This window comes from Cucurbita moschata, unplaced genomic scaffold (genome assembly GCF_002738365.1).
Source record: "Cucurbita moschata cultivar Rifu unplaced genomic scaffold, Cmos_1.0 Cmo_Scf00048, whole genome shotgun sequence".
In the NCBI taxonomy this organism is placed as follows: Eukaryota; Viridiplantae; Streptophyta; class Magnoliopsida; order Cucurbitales; family Cucurbitaceae; genus Cucurbita; species Cucurbita moschata.
Genome location: NW_019268564.1, coordinates 838,853 through 857,648, shown reverse-complemented (window position 1 = coordinate 857,648; position 18,796 = coordinate 838,853). Strand labels below are relative to the sequence as shown.

Genomic DNA, 18,796 nt, shown 5'->3' with positions numbered 1-18,796 from the left:
TCAGGCTTCCCCTCAAGGTTTTTAAAATGCATCTACTCGAGAGGTTATCACATCCTTGCTCTCCAACCGACGTGGGATCTCACATGTACCTTGTTGATATAAGTAGTAACTTCGATTATTTAATTATTTTTCGACTATTCTTTCATTAGGATCATTCTCATTTAGGTTTGGTCTCAGTTAATTTCTTTTACTCGGACGTCACATGTCTACTAGCTCGCTCTAGAGAGCTACCGCTCTGATACTATTTGTAACGACTTGTAATTTCAATGGGCCAACGAGGCCCAATAAGGCCCAATCAGGAACGCAATAAATACTGATCCAAATCGGATAACATATATAAACGAGAGGTCAGAATAATTCAGAATCCCAACTCGCAGCCATGGCTGTGACTTCAACTTCCACTACATCTTCTTTCCACTCCAATCCCAAATCCTTCTTCCTCTATAGCCTGATTTCGCCTCCTAAGCTCCTTCACCGGCAATTCCATGGTTCCGTCGGCCGCCGCCGGCATCCGACTTCGACGGGAGTGCTGTCCGTTAGGGCTTACATGGAGAATCCGAACTCTCTGTCGGGATTTGCGAATAAGGTGATCGGTTCTCTGCCGGTAGTCGGACTGATCGCGAGGATTCTGAGCGACGAAGGCGGCGTCGGCAGCGACATTATCGATTTCGCGGAGTTTCGGAGACGAGTTGGGAAGAAATGTACGATTATGGATTCTAAAGCCTTCTATGACTTTCAAGAACGGAGGGGCAAGGTAATGCAAATTAATATATATATATATTCTTAATATTTTAAATTATACTGTTAGAGTTAACGTGGAAGTCTCATTTTAATCGTTTTAGTTTACAATAGATTACCATTTTAAGACTTCAAAATTAATCTATGTCCTATTAAGTTTTTAAAAAAAATTTGAATTTTAATGGATAGATTAGATATAAGTATGAATGCTATATCTAATGAACTATTAAATTTAATATTAACTGATCTAGTATATTCATGAATTCTAAAAAATTTGTAAAATCTAGAGAAGAAGTAGATACAAATTTCAAGATTCAAGTCTGAATATATAATATATAAATGATTATAATTATAGAGTAAAAAGATAAAATTAATAGATCGTCAAGTGCAGTGTTCATTATGTTGTATTCGAATTTGCAACTTATAATTTAATCCAAAGAAAACTTCAAAAAAAAAAAAAAAAAAAAGGTTAAATTTTCATGAACTTAAGTTTTCGCTCTTAAATTTTATTTTCATGTTCGTGTTTAGAAGTTCTCTAAATTTTAAAAAGTATTGAGTAAATTACTAAAATCTTGTTCTTGTGTCTCATATGTTCGTGACCCATTAACATTTTCTAAAATTCATGAATCGATTTGACATAAAATTGAAAATTTAATGTTCTATTAGACACGAAAATTCGGATAGATTTGTTAATTTTTAGATATAAAATTAACACGTGAACTTATTACATAGAAAATTTAAATCCAGAATCATGTTTGACATCTTAAAAATTATACATATTTTTAAGTTCTTGAACCTATTAGATCCAAACATAATAATTCATGAACTTTTAAAAAAAATTAAGGGTAAATGATAACATTTGAAGTTGAATATTTGGTTGTGGCAGCCAGGAGAGCCTTTGTTCGTTCTATTGTGCTGTTGGCTGGCAGCTGTGGGAGCTGGTTTGCTTAAATCAGAGGAGATTTTGGAAGGAGTAGCAAGGCTTAGGATTTCAGATGATATTGAATTTGAAGAGGAGACTTTCCTTGCTATGATGAACGAGGCTAGAGAGGTATGCTATTCTCATCTTTTGATCTTCAACTTTTCTATTTATTCTATTTTCATTCTTGAAATGTCTGAATTAGATTTGGTTGCATATCTTGAAACGAAATAATTGTTAGGAACGACGACCGTGATTTGTGAAATCCCATGTCAGTTGGGGAGGAGAACGAAACACCCTTTATAAGGGCGTGGAAACCTTTCCCTAGTAGACGTTTTAAAAACCTTGAGGGAAAACCCGAAAGGGAAAGCCCAAAGAAAGCAATATCTACTAGCGGTGGGCTTGGACTGTTACATGATTTCACTTTGATCTTAAAAAATTTATAGTCTCTTTTCACTCTTCGCACTTACGTGCTAGAATCATGCTTCAAAGTAGCTAAAAAGACCTGTTGATTCTGATAACCTTTTGGATCTATTAATAACTGTCATTGTTTGATTCGTCTTAGAAACTATTAACAATTAGTACTCTATACGTTTGACATTCCTTCGTAGAAACGAGAGAAACTAAAAGTTGCTGTTCCGAAAATACCAATGGAGGTTCGAGTTGAGAAAGCTCTCGATGCCATTTATGTTTGTTCATTTGGAAGAGATCCAATAGAGGAAGATGATGAGAAACTCCTAGTGATTATGCTGAGTTCTGTTTTTCCAACTGTTGGGCAATCTGAGATTCAAAGGATTGTTAAAGAAAAGGCTGTTAGAATTGCTGAAGGAAAGGACATTGCCATTGTTCCTGAGCCACAACCTTTGTCAAAAGAAGCTATTTTAGCTCAAATGAAAGACCTCCAATTCCTTCGAGAGAATAGTGAGACATGAGTGATAAATTTGTTAGTTATATCGACCTCTAAAATTTGTAAGTGTTGATTCTTCTCCTCCACCGTTCTCTTGTTTAGAAAATATTGGCTATTCACACGAGACAACTACCTAATCCTACTACATTTAGTTTAGCTGTCGAGTTTCCAATTTGTTTAATCGGCCCGTCAGTTCTATTTTACACTTAAAAGCCTAATCCTACTACATACTCACACTCCCCATTCGACCCGTCTTGAAACACGGACCAAGGAGTCTGAAATATGTGCGAGTTAACAGGCAAGTAAACTTGTAAGGTGCAAGGAAGCTGATTGGTGGGATCCCTTTGTGGGTTGCACCACCGACTGACCTTAATCTTTTGAGAAGGGTTTGAGTGTGAGAATGCCTATCGGGACCCGAAAGATGGTGAACTATGCCTGAGCGGGGCAAAGCCTTTCCTCTGGTGGAGGCCATAAATTCGAGAGGAAAAGAAAAGAAAAGAGACCTCTCAATTCATCCATTTTACTCTTAAAAGCCATAAATTAGGCTCTATGGACTAAGAGGAAGAGAAGCTTAATCGATACCTGTCGACCATGTCCTTCACTCCCACAACATATGGTATCGGCATTGTCTCTGCACGGTAACCATATCCAATAAAATTTTACGTTCTAACTTTTCAAGATCTTGTTTACCTAAAATTTTTAGGATTGTGTCTATCTAGTCATCCTTTTCTTGCGGGAAGGTGCTAGAAATACCCTTTTCTTTCCTCTTGTCAGGACAATTTGTTTTACGTTCTTCTTCTTATGCTCTTCCGTAAAATCCGACATTCCCAATGTAATTCGGATCAGAAAGACGAAAAGTAAAGAACTGAAACTATTAGAATTTGGTGAATCTGAAATGTGTTCGACCAAGGAAAAGATTCAATCATTGGATTATTTAGAAAACAAGGAAGAAAGTCTTGAAATTCTGCATCATTCCGATTGCTCGAAAGAAATGATTGAAAGATGAACTCCATCTCATATTTATTGTCAACTTATGTACCAGAAAAGGCAATTACACAAAGAAAAGTACATCATATATAGAAAAACCAGATCGGTCTGTCGATAATAGACGATGCTCATACAGAAATGGACGGACTAAAGCTGAAATCGAGTCCCCAGAGCTCGAAAGTTCCTTTAACGAAGTCGTAGTGACCACCCTTGAGTCCAAGAGTTCCATTCACCAAACCATCCCTAACAAATGGATAGGTCAAGAGATTCCCAAGGGATACATCAACTGCTTCCTGCATTTACAAAGAAATGGAAGAACATGTTATGAACTTTCAACCATTCCCTTAAGTTTAGATATTCCAAAGATTTTTACTATCTGCATTTGATTTTAACTGCAAAAGTGAATTTTTATTACCTTTTCACAGTGTGTACATAGTTCCCCAAGCTCTCCCTCACCATGCTTTGATTTCACCTTGGCCTTAGCAGGCAACCCAATTTTCACCCATTCTTCAATGAAATCACTGTTTTCATTTGGAAATGTGAGTTCTTATCAGTTTCTTACACAATTAGTACCCAAATATCATACACTTTCTTGCTCTTGACTGCTTGTTTTGCATCAAGTATCTGTTTCAGAGCAAAATTCGGGTCCAAATATGTTTGGATAACTATTTTTTAACGGTTGTTTTCAACCGTTCTCGTTTACGAGATTTTCATATACTACTGTTCTTTAGCAAAACAAATGAAGTTACCAAGTTTGAGAACGGTTAGTAACCACTGAACCCAAAAGCTTAAGTAAAACAAATGGAGTTACCAAGTTCGAGAACGGTTAGTAACCACTAAACCCAAAAGCTTAAGTAAAACAAATGGAGGTACCAAGTTCGAGAACGATTCGTAACCACTGAACCCAAAAGCTTAAGTAAAACAAATGAAGTTACCAATTTCGAGAACGATTAGTAACCACCAAACCCAAAAACTTAAGTAAAACAAATGAAGTTACCAAGTTCAAGAACGGTTAGTAACCACTAAACTCAAAAGCTTAAGTAAAACAAATGAAGTTACTAAGATCGAGTACGGTTAGTAACTACTGAACCCAAAAGCTTAATAACTTGAACTTTTGTCGGATGTCATGTTAAATCACTACTTAACTCAATGGTTTAAGCTGATGAGAGATTAACTTTAGCACGTTATTCAATCACGAAAATATTATGGGTTCGTCTTTGTGATTGGACGACATAACGTGAACAAAGAAAGTGCTTACGTTGAGTATTTTCCATCAAATGGAAAGGTCATGAGCCCTTTAATACCACCACAAGCACTGTGACCGATCACAACAATGTATTGAACCTGCACCAGCCAAAACATTCATTCATCACCCAATTTTACTATTTAAAAGCTCTCCCAAGCCAAAGGCATGACTTCTTGGGTTCGTTCTTCGGTACGAATTAACTTCAAACAAACAATAACGACTTAAGTATAAGGTCGAAAACGAGGTATATACCTTGAGATGAAGAACAGCATATTCAATGGCGGATCCAGTTCCTGAGAATTTGCTCTGTTTTCAAGAGATGAAAAACAAAAAAAGGCCTAAAATTTAGATTCAAACACGATCAAAATGGAAAATGGAGCCAAAAAGGTTGATGAAAAGGAATGAACACCAAACCTGATCATATGGAGGAACCAAATTGGCTACATTTCTGACCACAAAAGCCTCCCCTGGTTGGAAATCAAGAACATGAGATGGGCAAACTCTTGAATCAGAGCAAGCAAACACCATGAACTGCATTTTCCAAAAACAATAATTAATTAACTAAACCAAATTAAATGTCCCATTAATAATAATTATAACCAAAAAAAAAAAAAAAAATCATACCTTGGGGCTTTGGCCTTTGGCAAGTTCACCATACAATTCTGGGTTCTTGCTGAAATCCAAAGAGAATTAAATAAATGAAATAAAGGGAAATAAAAAAAAATGTGAGATCTGAGAGAAGAACGAAACATTAGGGTGTGGAAACTTGTCCCTAGCAGACACAGTTTAAAAACCTTGAGGGGAAGCTCGAAAGAGAAAGTCCAAAGAAGACAATATCTGCTAGCGATGGGCTTGGGCCGTTACAAATGGTATCAGAGCTAGAAACCGCGCGATGTTCCAGCGAAGAGGCTGAGCGCTGAAGGGGGTGGACACAAGGTGGTGTGCCAACAAAGACGCTAGGCCTCGAAAGGGTGGATTGGGGGGGTCTCACATTGATTGGAGAAGGGAATGAGTGTCAGCTGGGTGATAAAGATAAGAAATCACTACAAGGGGAGTAAGATTTGGATTATCTTGTTGAACTTATATCTCAAGTCAAGAACATTGTTTGAGATTTGAATCACTTTACAAGCAAGATCGATCATGTCTAGCTTTAATGATTCTTGTTAATCAAATATCTCAATCCAAGAACGAACGTTAAAGTATATTGTATGATTGATGTCTCTTGGTTCATATCACTGGTTCTAAAGGGGGTAGATTGTGAGATCTCACCTCGATTGGGAGGGAGAACGAAACATTATTTACAAAGGTGTGAAAATCTTTTAACAGTAGAAGCGTTTTAAAAACCTTGAGAAGAAGCTCGAAAGGGAAAGCTCAAAGAGGACAGTATCTACTAGCGGTGAGCGATGGGCTCGGGCGGGTGGTTAAAGAAAGAAAGAAAAGAAAAGAAAAGGCTTACTCATATTTCTCCTTCTTGAAATGAATGAAACCAGATTTGAGTCTCTCAACAGCATCATAGCTTGGCTTGGCTGCTTCTCCGCCACTCTTCAATTCAGCTGTTATCTGCGCCACCTTTGACGTTGCTTCTGCTTTCAAATCTCCCTTCTCTCTGCACCCACCACAAATATTTTCTTTTATCAAATTAATTACATACATTTTTTTAAAAATATTATGTATATTCCTTTGAAGGTGTGTACCTGAGGAGCTTCTCCAAGGCCTCAATGGCTTCCTCATATGAACCATTCCCCATGTCTTCTCTCTACCAACAAAGAATTTGCCAAAAAAGGGTAATTATAAGAGTCCAAACCTATTTGGGTATGTAGAGTCCAAAGTCAACGGATTCCCGTTAAAAAAGTCAAAAGTACGACAGGGTAAAGGATTCCTTTCCTAAACTAGCGAGATTTGAACCAGAACAAAATGTAAAATGTTACCCCAAACAAGACTTAACAGTGAAGTTTCAAACGCGTGAAATGATAGGTAATCAAGACGTCTCGAAAGAAAATAGGGTTATTGAGATACAAATAATCACATACAAGACTTAACGATGAAGTTTCAAACCCGTGAAATAATAGGTAAACAAGACATCTCGAAAGAAAAATAGGGTTTTCGAGATCTAAATAATCACAAACAGATAACTTTGATCGTTCACCTCTAGTATGACACGTTCCCTTCCAGTTATATGATTAACGGGATCAATCGTCCCTCGTGTGGGACTTTTTTCTTCTAGAGAGGCAAAGTCGTTTCCTCTAGTGATAAAACTCGTCGAGAAATGCACTTTATTTTTGTTTTTTTTCCCTCTGTATATATATATGTGTATGTATGTGTATGTATATGTATATATAAAAAGGAAATAAATGGATACTTTATTTAACGTAAATATTATGTTATGTAATTAATGGGCAAAATAGGAAGGGGACAGATGGGTGAAGTTAGGCACTAGGCAGTCCATGCGTTGACGTTACATGTCGGTTACGGTAAGAAACAAAACAGACATTAATACGTTGCCACGTGTCCTAATAAAAGATCGCCACGTTAAAAATAGGTAACGTCTGTGATTCTAGGCTAAAAAGGAACATGGAGGAGAAAGCTAGTGAAATGACACCCACCTCACAATTTCTCACTTCCACCCACTATTATTTTCAAATAAATATAATTCTTAAAATAAAGGGTACTATTTATTTGAAGAAAATAGTTAATTTTTAAAAAATATCCACATTTATCCATATTTTTTTTGCACTTATGTCGAGTACGAATGAGAGTGAAGAAACCGCCCACATTCATACCCGATATAGGTGCAACGAAAACTCATTCCTTATTAATGTTATATCTATAGTTATCTATATATTATTCGAACAAAAACCAGAATATAGTTTACATAAATATATGTAAATTATTATTTCAAGCAGCGGGTTAAAAGAATTCAACCCAACCCAATTGGTAAGATTTGGTTGGATTATGAACCTATTGAATTTGATTGGGTATGTTAACCCGAAAAAAAATAAAAATTTGTTAATTTTAAAATTATTTTTGCTTACGATACAATAATTTTTTTTATTTATTGAAAGGTAGTTTTTTAAAATATATATCAAATAAATAAATAGATGTCTATAACCATTTATTTTTATTAAAACAAAAATTTGAATAAATAACTGAACAACCTCAACTTGAAAAAAAAAAAAAAGTTGGGATCGTTATTTAATAAAAATAGTTTGGAGCGAAAAATTTTACAACCGAAACAATTGGAATAGACCTAAAAAAATATCTTAACCCGGTCCAACCAATTAAACATCCGTAGTTTAAAATTTTTTTAGTACCGACATGAAAGGATAAGGGACATTGATAGCAAAGTCCAAGAATATTCTATGGTCTTTATTCTGACAAATGTACCTCTCTTGTCCTCTCCCTTATTGTAATTTATTAATTAAAAATTAATAAAATAAAGAATAAAGAATAAAGGACATTTTTGGTATAAATTAAGAAAAGAGTAAAATAAAGGTTGCGAGTAATACCCACATTTATGGAAGAATCCCAACTAAATTAACTAACTAATGCCAAACTAACCTAATTCTACTACTAAATTAGTTAAAATAAAAAAGAAAAACCACACAATGAAAAATAATTTTAAAATCGAAGACGAGAGCTCTTCTTTCTTCGATCTACCCAATAGTTATCGTGCACAGTGCATGCATGCAAATGCAAAAAGAGCTTACCACGTGGATAATAAGAGCAATTCAATGAGACCAACGTTTTCTTAATAATCGTTAATGTTAGAAAACACGAACTTTCACAATGGTATGATATTGTCTACTTTGAGCTTAAGCTCTCGTGGCTTTACTTTTGGTTTACCCAAAGTGTCTCCTACCAATAGAGATATGTTCCTTACTTATAAATCCATGATCAATCCCTTAATTAGCCCGACGTGGGTCTTCTCTTCCAACAATCCTCAACAGTTAAGACGTGGATTCAAAAACCAACAATAACTTGCTCTAGAAATGAACGTGAAATAGGTTTTCGAGCTACTGTCGTGTGCATTCAAAGGTGTAAAACTGTGAGTCGGGTTGAGAATGAAAATGCACAAAAACGAGAGAGAGAGAGAGAGAGAGAGTTACGTACCCAAGTCGGGGTGATAAGAGGGGTAGGGGCAGCAAAAACAGGCCTGTTTTGGATAAGATTAGGGATAGAAGAAGAAGAAGAAGGGTTGAGCCTTGCAAAAGGGCGAAAAGAAGAAGACTTGTTAAGTGGAAGAGAGTGATAGCGAAGGCAGGCAGTGTTAAGCGATGCCGTCGACATTGTGCACTACGCCACTCTCTTCTCTCCCTTTATAATAAAAACAACACACCAAACCTCCCATTTTCAATACGATCGAGATAACGAAAGCGAACCCTTACTCAACCACACCTTCTTGATCTTTCTCGGATTAGGATTGAGCGTTCCACATTTTCTCATTTCTCTCTTTCCTTCCATAAACCATTCAATCCGCTAGAATACGAGAAATTATCCAAGAACGTTCTAACCTAACGTGACTCTCGGGATTCTATACTATTTGATAAAAACTACACTCGAAACTGATACTGGTTGTTGTTAAAAATACCCGAGCCTACTTCAAACAGCTACTCGATGAGTATCTACATCTCTCTCTCTCTCTCTCGTGCTATCTTCTTTTATTCTCTCTCTACCATGGATGTGATCGTTGATCCCATAATATTGGATGTACAAGAGAGAGCGTGTTATTAAAATAATATAAAATAACAAAAAAAAAAATAAATTAAAAGATAAAAAATAACACATTGTTTAGAGTAAAGATGACAGTTAATAACGGTGGTTTAAATCAGCCTTCTAAATAGACTATTTAATCCCAATTCTTTGGAATGATAAAAAGTCAATATATTTATTATTAATATTATAAACCAAGTCAATGTATAATATAATAATAATAATATAAATTAAGTCAATATTTACGTTATATTCTATCATTTTCCTAACTATATGGTTTTTTTTTTTTTTTTTTTTGTAATGAAAAGTTAATTTTTTAGGTGAATGTTAACGTAACTTAGCCGATTTGATATTTAATGCTAGAAGTCTGTTTTTTCAATATCTTAATAAACCGTTAAGATTCGGGTTTTCTTTTTTGTCGTAATACCCTTAACAAATTACGTTTAACGTCCCTTTATGACTTTCCTGACAACCCAAAGAAGAAAAAGAACTGACTTTAATTTGCTTAGATCCTAGATGAGCCCTAAGAGGGAGATTTAATGAATTTAACGTCCCCTTATGACTTTCCTGAAAACCCAAAGAAGAAAAAGAACGGACTTTAATCTGCTTAGATCCTGAGCGAGCCCTAAGAGAGAGATTTTCTCATTTAGCTACATTAGTACTAAAAAGTATAACTTTATTCCCACCGTCCAACAAAGAAAAGTACTCTTTTTAACGAACGTGAAGTTCAAAACACAGATAAAAATAACAATATCTTAGTTATCGTCAAATATAAACATAACCCAAATGGTTAAATCATATATCTTGACTAAAAGATCAGTCGTTTGAATTTTTCATCTTGACTCACTGTCGGACATTATCTTTCTATTTTCTTGTGTCTCTCGGAATAATGACAATGTTGATGAAATGGAAGATATGTACCACAAAAATGATATGAGGCATTGTGTGAGTGATAAAGAGAGACAAATGGCTAAGAAATGAGAGATTGAAAGCTTCAAAATAACATCACTCACTCACTCCCAACCTTTGACCTCTCAACTTTATCCTCGAGAGGGAATCCAATGGTCATCCATAATGACACGTGGCCCATTCTTAACATCCCCCTTATCTTCTCTCACTTTCGGGGTAGGTCCAAAATCCTACCGCTCTCGAGCTTTCTCGATAGAAAATTTGGTTCTACGATAAATGCTACTCCCTTGTGTTGTTTCTCGTAATGTAAAATAAAATAATATATAAATTAATGAAACATCAAATTATAAAGGATGGGAACATGAGAGCTCACGGTACTGTTATAGTTGAGTAAATAAGATATCAATTATTTTTTTCTAAGATAAAAAATTAATTATTTGTGAGATTACAGAGGAACGAAAGAAAATAATAAAGCATTATAAATTTTGATTTTTTTAAAAAAATAATATAAAAGCATTAAAAAAAATGCTACCTGGCTAATGGGCCGAGACATTATTGGGTTTGAATTGGGCCATGGGAGAGCCCATTTAATCATATTTAGGCCCAAACAAACAGAGCCCAAACGCCATAGAGATTGGGCTCTGCGGCAACCCGATCGGAAAAACTCTTTCTCCACTCTGAGATTGGGCAATTCCGGTGCCGGCGGGGGGGCATAGCGGCGAAGGGGGCCTTGTCCGGCAAGAAAGCGGCGGAATGAAGGTGAAGCCACCGTCGTCCATGGCGGAGGCGGTTATTCGTTGGTGTCTGTAAGTAGAGAGAGAGAGGGGCGGGGGGAGGAGAGAATTGAAGCTAATATGTAGAAGATTGGGACAGAAAATGGCGAAGAAAGGAATTACTATAAATGTCGACATTTTCTTGACATAGTTTCGACCTTTTTTCGACGTGTCGGACCGAGCGTGGGGCCAAATCAAGGGTTTTTTGTTTTTTTTTTCTCTTTTTCTTATATGCTCTTATTGACATTATTACATCAAAATTTGTCCATGGTTTTAATATATTGTGAATAATAACCTTGATTTTAATTTATAGGGTTTTAAACATTTAGTTTTTATTAATAAAAAAATAATGAGAAATTTCTACCGATCACTCTCCTCAAGCTCAATGATTAAGTTCGACTTTAGTCTCATCGAACACCCAGTGAAAGACTCAATTGGTTAAGCAACATGTTAAACTCAAATAATTTCACTTGTTCATTTGATTATATAATTTTAGAGAAAATTGGACCCATCCTAATTATCGATTTAGAGAAAAAGAGCATTGGAATGGTCTTAGGTTTTGAATAAACATTGAGACAGTTATGAATTCCATTAAATTTTCCTTGTTTGATCGAACAACCCAAACTTCAGTTATTTCAACTACATCAAATGATCATTCAAATTGGTCAAGACTCACCCGCTTCCCTATGGTACCAGTTGTTGCTTCATTGAATTCGCTTCATTAATAGGTTCACGATTCTTTGATCGTTATGGACTGGTACCAAGATCTAGTCCTAGATAGGCAGACTTAATTTTAACAATGAAAATGGCTCCTTCCAATGCCAAAAAATTTACCCTAATTCTAAATTTGGCAGACCCAAAAAATTAATTAAAAAAAAAGTCTTCATACCCTACATAACCTGTTTATCCAATTTGGTATAAAGGATATTTTAGTCATTTGCATTATCTCAATTAATATGCTAATTTATCATCGATCATTTATCTATTTGATAGACGTTCAAAACACTTATTTAAATTTAGCAACCAATCTCTAGGTAGTGTCTCTATATCACACAAGGAATATTTATTTATATTTATTTGTCTGTAATTTAGGATTAAAACTAAGATACAAAATATTGTAAATTTTGCTATATATATATATAGGATTAAGTTATTAGCTTTGCAAAATATGTCCAAAGTCCAAATTACTTTGGAGTTAGTCTAATTGGACATACCGAAAATGCAACGCATCGAGCCGCTTTCGCCAACATAAACCTCTCATTTTCTGTAAGTGGTCTTTCAATTACCTTTACAATATTTGCATCCTTCAAAAACGAAAATCAATCATATCATCAGATCGAGACTAAGTTTTAAGAGGGTGAAGAAAAGAAATCAACACTTTTAAGCTAAACATATCGACATTCGTTTTAATTTAGTCTCTATGGTTTAGAACATTTCATTTGTGCTCGTGTACATGGGAGAATGTTAAATTTGAGTGATGATAAGCTAACATCATCTTATACTTAGTGAATCGACAAATATTTGAAGAAAAAAGATATGCAAGATGCTCAAACATTAGGAACTTGAATAAGATTCGTTCTCTCTTTGTCCTTTTTCCTTCCCTGAAATGCTAGTGCCTGTGTGCGTTGGTGAATGTTAAATTTGGGTGATGATAAGCTAACATCGTCTTACACTTAGTGAATCGACAATATTTAAAGAAAAAAGATATGCAAGACGCTCAAACGTTAAGAACTTATTAGATGTCGTTTTTCCTTACCTGAATTGCTACCAATTCACTCGACTTTATATCATGTAAGTTTACTAACCGTACAATTTTAACATTCACCTTTAATGAGAACTAAACTGAAAAATGTTAAAACATGAACGACTAAATTACGTCTTTTAAAACAATAGAAACTAAATTATAAAGACGCTCAAACCTTAAGAAATTAGGTAAAAAGCAACAGTTAACATAGTCAAAACATTTTAGAACTTGAGAAGAAGCTTGCAACAGTTAACATAGTCAAAACATTTTAGAACTTGAGAAGAAGCTTACTTTCTTTTGCGGTTGAACTGAAGGCCTAACACTGGCAGTGTCGCCAATGACTATAACATTGTTGACATTCCCCCTATCATCCCTTTCAGCAGGCGAAGCTGTTGAATGCCTCCACTGACCATTTGTGATGTACTTGTAGTAATACCTAAAGCCCATAAAAAAATCAATATAGTTAATACTACTTTTCCTTTCAATCCTTCATTAGCAGTTAGTTTTCAGGCTATTGCAGCTATACGATTGAGCAAAATGTGTGGTTGAGCCACGCCCACTCTGGCTCAGCCACTCACACCCCATAAAGCTATTACAGCGAGGGGCTGGAGCTGGAGCTGCAGAGAGCCGAGGAACGATGACAGTTCCAACTTCTAAGTTACAATATCTTGGAGAGCAGAATGTTCAGTCAGCAACAAATAACAAAGCAAATGCAAATTATGATTAGAAATTTTATACTTCAAAATGATTGTGTAAATTTTGTTCCTTCCAGCAAACAAAATACAGATAGCCTGATGATAAAGAGAGGCAGATAATCAGGCTTACTTAAGCTAGGAAAAGGCTCGTCGTGAATCACTGAGTCTAAGTGATGTAAATAGATGATGTTAAGCATGAGCTAGTCAGGATGCTATAAGTCACCCCCTCTGGCTGCATTTTGTAAGGCCTATAACACGTTAGGCAGGGCCCACTTTTGCCATAATGTTAGCATGTAAGAAGTGGTCAGAGAAATAATTTTTCAAGTTTTTTTCTCTCTCTCAAGTTAAGTGGTATATTCCAACTTTCAACCCACAAGAGAAGTTATAATATTCCTAAAATTGAATTAGGTTCAAGTTGGCAATCCTTTTAGGAGGATGGCTAAATCCTAGGAAAATAAAATTAAATCACTCGGGAGAAAAAGAAAATTCAAACAACATTGTCAAGAATGGGTGTCATGGTGGTACTACGAGATGGCGATTCATCGTATAGAATAATAGATCCGCAGACCTATTGATTGATCATAGATACGACCGCTATCTAAGAAAATCTTAGTAGTTCTTCTATCGTTGAAGGGCAAGGGGTCAATACGTTTGAAGAAGAAAGATTGGAGCAGATATTTCGAGTGGAATTTAGTAGATCACTGAATGATGGTAAAATTGCAATGGAAAATTTTTAAAAATAAGATTATCAACAAAGATGCATCTGGTAAATTTACGTAGAAGCTTGTATTTTAAATACTATAGACAATGTTTTTATACTTACTTCCCTTGAGGAAGTTTCATTTCTACTTCATATCTTGGCCCACCCTTGTGACTAGCCTTGACCGGTTCTTTCCAGTTACCAGTAAAATCTCCCACCAAATTTACATCCTCCCCCTGTAGCAAACAAAAAGTGGAGATAATTTTCTTCATAAATAGAATAACAAGAAGATTGGTAAAGTTATGCAGACAGATTCCACAATTACCTCTTGACCATTCCATACGAAAGTAACGGCGTGAGTGGGAGGTCCATCGTGCCTTCCATGTTCCACCATTGCTATGAGATCCCAGGTAGCCCAAGCAATTGCTGGCCTGCAAAAAGTTTTGAAGAATGTAATTTAAATCATAGCAGAGGAAATATGTATTGCGATGGATATGCATCATGTATATTTAACTCTGCTTCAGACCAGCCATAACATTGGAAGGAGTGGGGAAGAGTTAATAAGTGAGAACTTGAAAAAAGTAAAGTCCTCAACACATGGCAACATGTCCCTCGATAACATGTATCGAGGATATGATATTGTCTACTTTAAACCTAAATGAATTCTACCTAAAATAATTTGTATTACTGAAGTTATTCTTACTAGTATTATATGGATATTCACTACATTTATCTGATATGCAAACAATGAGCAGCCGTTTACAAGAATAGTATTTGATTTTCTCGACTTCTAGATGGATGTATAAATTATGCAACTTCTAAATCAGCGAAGGGCAATCACATTAGTTCTTCCAATGTATATGAAATGTCATTCTATTCAACTGAATTGTGATGTGCTCGACTCCTACATGGCAGGTGGTATTGAGGAAAACCTGTCAGGTTTGCAGGAATGCAAACTGGTGATAAAATTATAAGCTGCATGAAGAGAAGTATCCGTCATCCAGTGTAGATATGCAATCACACTTGCTGGAGCTCGATCAAAACCGGTGGTACAAGTTACAAAAACTCGATGGTTCTTTTTTAACAGTCGTAGAAGTAGGCCCACACAAAATGGTAGTTTTTTCCTCATATCATAAGAATCTCCTTCCCTGAAGAAAAATAAATTATATAAATCGGTCATGCTATTACAAGATTATGAGATCAACATAATGGCTCTTAGCATGAGAAATTCATAATACCCAATTTTTTATTTCTCGTCATGGGATTCACAAAGTAGCATAATCACATCTAGGGACGGGTAAATGAACAAGATGGTTAACATTAATTAAAGCGAATTTAAAAAATAAAAGGCTATAATTTCATCTCTGAATAAAAGGAATTCATTTAGCAAGACCAATAAAATTCAAATTCAGAAACCTCACAATTGCGCTCATAATGCATCAATTTTTCAATCATCAACGTTCTTGAGTGATCAAATTTACAGGATATGGTACAAAGTCCTTACTCACCTAATAGGATAGTTGATCATGAGAATATCATATTTTTGGCACGACTCATTGATTAACTTGGAGCTAATCCCCCAGTTTTCTGCCTCGGTTGCACTTTGAAAATTCAGAACTGCGGTGATTCCCTGTAGCAAATGTTCAAAAAAAGTGTAACCAAGATGGACTAAGAACTGTGCAGACGAACATCAGGAACAGAAAATTTAAAACAGAAGAAACATAACAAATGTTAGCTTCAACATTTTCAATACTAAGTAGACAGAACAAAAATCTGCTTGCATCCAAGATACAATAAGGGCATGGTTCAAAAACTTGGCCTAATTGTACAGGACCCAATATAGACAAGACACAGAACAAAGAAAACCCAAAAAATAAGTCTCGGTTTGATTCAAATCAAACCAATTGTGACTCTGCATTGATTGTTACTCAGGGTACATTGGTGACTCAAGATGACTCATAGTGTATAACATATTCACACTGTTCATTCAGTACGTCGATTATATTGAACAGCTGCAAATATTGCTATCCCTCATAAAATCTAGAGTAACATCCACTTTGGTACTATAAGTTGATCATTTATCATCTTGTCTGTAAACTTAGGTAGATTATGATAGCATATCTTTATTAGTTAGTGCATAGCTTGATTTAAATCACAACTTTTCCCCAATTTCTTGAGAATAATGCCGAAGACCATCCTGCAATACAGCTAAAAAGTACTGAACTACAATAAAAAGGTGCCTAATGGCTACTATCAGCAACATGAACCTCTAAGCATGCACGATCATAGTACATAAATTTAAGAAGAAAAAAAAAGACATTGAAAGGGCACTAACCACGTTATTTGACAAAGCCTCAACATCTGCTTCAGTCTGTAAACATGACCCCACATAAATTTGCTCTGTGATCTATCACCACAGCACATTTAGTCAAGAAAGTTAGCTCCATGCTATGGTATGAGTTATGAACAGACAAAAAAAAAGTTTGAGCTCTCAGTGTATTAATGAATTCTTGACTCAAATACGTTGAATTTCTAAGCAAGCTGTAACAGTACTATATGAGTAACGAAACCCACCTTACTATAGCTCATACCACGAGAGTGATCATAATATAGCTCCCCTTTAGACCGTTCTAATGCCTTGACATATTCGTCTATGGGAAAGCTCCCATGAGCCCATTCTCCTTCTCCAGGATCCTCTTCGGTAAATATACAAACAACCTGGCTGATCTGAGGTGTGAGAGTGTTTCTCTGCATGGGTGATTTAACATCTCCATTTTGATTATTTAGAAGTTTCCAACCTAATGATGTTGAGAACTTAGAGGAGAAAGTTGCAAAGCCAGAATTCCCACTGTTTGCATCAGGTGTTTGTAAATTTGATGCCAAGACTTCTTTCTTCCAAGTAGCAATAGGTACTCGACCTCGATTAAATAAAATATCTAAATCATTTGAAAGCAGAAGATGTTGAATCGGAAAAGGAGTGAAAGGTCTTTCAAGAACCAGGCTAAAAGACCCTGCTTTCTCCTTCAGCATCATCCTGAAGAAACCAAATACTGAAAATAAAACAAACATAAAAATGATGAATGGGAAAAATCTCGAAAAGAAAATCATAGAAAAGTCGATCAACTTCTAAGACTAACACACAAGTTTTGCATTTCCATAATTCTAAATCAAATATTTAATAACTTAGAAAGGAAATATACACCCAATTCTTGTAGACTCTACGTCAAGTGAATAGTGCATACTGTGTATCTCCAAAGTCTTTGATCTCAACGAGCTTGACGCCAGAAGAATCGCTCGCCTTCTTTAAAGTGTCCCCCACCATGATTATTCTCGACTTCTCAGCATTACCCTATAAAGATCAAGTTTCTTGCAGTCAAATATCTGGTTGAATCATTGAGGCATCACTCGGATACAGGTTATACAAACATCAAAGCATTCAAAGAGTTTAGTTACATAAATTAAACCAGAAAACACAATTAGACAGCATATCAGTCCTAGTAAAACAGACTTTGAGGTAATTTTTAGAGATCTAAATCTGGTACAATTCTGATTTTGAAACTAAATTCTTCGTTGTATTAACTGTCAATCTATCCCTAGTAATCATCTCTGCCAACAGACGAGAACAAAATTCGTATCATGCTCTCCCAACATTTCAATTCAATTGAAGAACACATTTGAAACCATGACTTCACAGGAACACCATAAGAGAACCCGTACACAACTCAATCTACATATGATACTCCAAACAAGTGCACCACAGACAACACACACCAAAACCAAAATTTAAAATGAAGAGAAATTAAAATACCCCTTTCTTAAGCGAGTGAACGAAGATTCTTCCATCGACGGAAATCGCGAACCGAATGCCGAGCGGTTTCTGGAGAGTAACCAAGTACTCATTGAGATTCATCTTATACGAAGAAGATGAGCCATCCGACATGGCGAAAACCTCAAAACCTCGACCATTGAATCGAGCTTTCACTCCCGGACCATCCCTAATACCTCCAATTCCAAAGCGCAAATGTCTTCCCCAAAACAACGACGATTTACCTCCTCTCAACAATGGCGAAGACGAACTGTCAATAGTCCTCACACAAGAAAGCTGCAGAGGCAGAACCGCCATTTTCGAACTCAGAATCCTCTCGTTCTTACGCCTAAAATATCAAAAAAAAAATATTTACAATTACTATACATAGAGATTCGAACCGGCTTCGCGAAGTCGACGTTTTGTAAAATTAATTTATATTTTATTTATTTATTTATTATTATTATTATTATTATTAAACGAGAGAAGAAAAAGAGCTCTCTGACACTGACAGCCCTACGGCTCACGTGGAGGACTTAGGTGGGTCCCACGACACGAGGATATTTATTTAGAAAAAAAAATCAATCTATAATTTTCTTAATAATAATTTAGTTTTTTTAAAAATTTATTTGTTTTTTAATATTTAGCTAAATAATAATAAAA

The 18,796-nt window shown here is 35.5% G+C and overlaps 3 protein-coding genes across 7 annotated transcripts; 1 reads left to right on the top strand and 2 right to left on the bottom strand.

Moving 5' to 3' along the window:
- Positions 1-336: 336 nt before the first annotated feature.
- LOC111435039 (photosystem I assembly factor PSA3, chloroplastic) lies at positions 337-2,745 on the top strand. Its single transcript, XM_023072347.1, has 3 exons — positions 337-754; positions 1,625-1,789; positions 2,269-2,745. Exons 1-3 carry the CDS (start codon positions 380-382, stop codon positions 2,587-2,589), a joined length of 861 nt encoding a protein of 286 aa, XP_022928115.1. The 5' UTR covers positions 337-379; the 3' UTR covers positions 2,590-2,745.
- Positions 2,746-3,556: 811 nt separating this feature from the next.
- On the bottom strand, positions 3,557-9,134 carry LOC111435038 (carbonic anhydrase, chloroplastic). 2 transcript variants are annotated; one of them, XM_023072345.1, is made up of 9 exons: positions 8,908-9,134; positions 6,492-6,553; positions 6,254-6,403; positions 5,422-5,470; positions 5,212-5,328; positions 5,050-5,103; positions 4,810-4,895; positions 3,967-4,072; positions 3,557-3,844 (listed from the first exon to the last, which is right to left on the bottom strand). In XM_023072345.1, exons 1-9 carry the CDS (start codon positions 9,082-9,084, stop codon positions 3,680-3,682), a joined length of 966 nt encoding a protein of 321 aa, XP_022928113.1. In that variant the 5' UTR covers positions 9,085-9,134; the 3' UTR covers positions 3,557-3,679. The 2 variants fall into 2 exon arrangements, with proteins under 2 accessions (XP_022928113.1, XP_022928114.1); XM_023072346.1 differs by lacking the exon at positions 8,908-9,134 and adding an exon at positions 6,944-7,040.
- A 3,103-nt stretch (positions 9,135-12,237) lies between these two features.
- Positions 12,238-18,502, bottom strand: LOC111435043 (phosphoglucan phosphatase LSF1, chloroplastic). 4 transcript variants are annotated; one of them, XM_023072349.1, is made up of 10 exons: positions 18,137-18,502; positions 17,571-17,677; positions 16,903-17,362; positions 16,664-16,735; positions 15,837-15,958; positions 15,261-15,476; positions 14,654-14,759; positions 14,452-14,564; positions 13,225-13,369; positions 12,238-12,493 (listed from the first exon to the last, which is right to left on the bottom strand). In XM_023072349.1, the coding sequence occupies exons 1-10, from the start codon at positions 18,449-18,451 to the stop codon at positions 12,374-12,376; spliced, it is 1,776 nt and encodes a 591-aa protein (XP_022928117.1). In that variant the 5' UTR covers positions 18,452-18,502; the 3' UTR covers positions 12,238-12,373. The 4 variants fall into 4 exon arrangements, with proteins under 4 accessions (XP_022928117.1, XP_022928119.1, XP_022928118.1 ...); XM_023072351.1 differs by lacking the exon at positions 18,137-18,502 and having other exon boundaries at positions 16,903-17,378; positions 17,571-17,661; XM_023072350.1 differs by lacking the exon at positions 18,137-18,502 and having other exon boundaries at positions 16,903-17,378; positions 17,529-17,611.
- Between the last annotated feature and the right edge of the window lie 294 nt (positions 18,503-18,796).

Excerpts from the sequence above, each read along its gene's own strand:
- LOC111435039 (XM_023072347.1), top strand. The coding sequence starts at position 380 with ATGGCTGTGACTTCAACTTCCACTACATCTTCTTTCCACTCCAATCCC. Across the intron at positions 755-1,624 it reads TTCAAGAACGGAGGGGCAAG|CCAGGAGAGCCTTTGTTCGT; the intron begins GTAATGCAAATT and ends TGGTTGTGGCAG. Across the intron at positions 1,790-2,268 it reads TGATGAACGAGGCTAGAGAG|AAACGAGAGAAACTAAAAGT; the intron begins GTATGCTATTCT and ends ATTCCTTCGTAG.
- LOC111435043 (XM_023072349.1), bottom strand. The coding sequence starts at position 18,451 with ATGGCGGTTCTGCCTCTGCAGCTTTCTTGTGTGAGGACTATTGACAGT. Across the intron at positions 15,477-15,836 it reads ATGATCAACTATCCTATTAG|GGAAGGAGATTCTTATGATA; the intron begins GTGAGTAAGGAC and ends ATTTTTCTTCAG. Across the intron at positions 14,565-14,653 it reads TCGTATGGAATGGTCAAGAG|GGGGAGGATGTAAATTTGGT; the intron begins GTAATTGTGGAA and ends TGTTTGCTACAG.
- LOC111435038 (XM_023072345.1), bottom strand. The coding sequence starts at position 9,084 with ATGTCGACGGCATCGCTTAACACTGCCTGCCTTCGCTATCACTCTCTT. Across the intron at positions 5,471-6,253 it reads TTCAAGAAGGAGAAATATGA|CAAGAACCCAGAATTGTATG; the intron begins GTAAGCCTTTTC and ends TTTGGATTTCAG. Across the intron at positions 3,845-3,966 it reads TATGTACACACTGTGAAAAG|GAAGCAGTTGATGTATCCCT; the intron begins GTAATAAAAATT and ends TTGTAAATGCAG.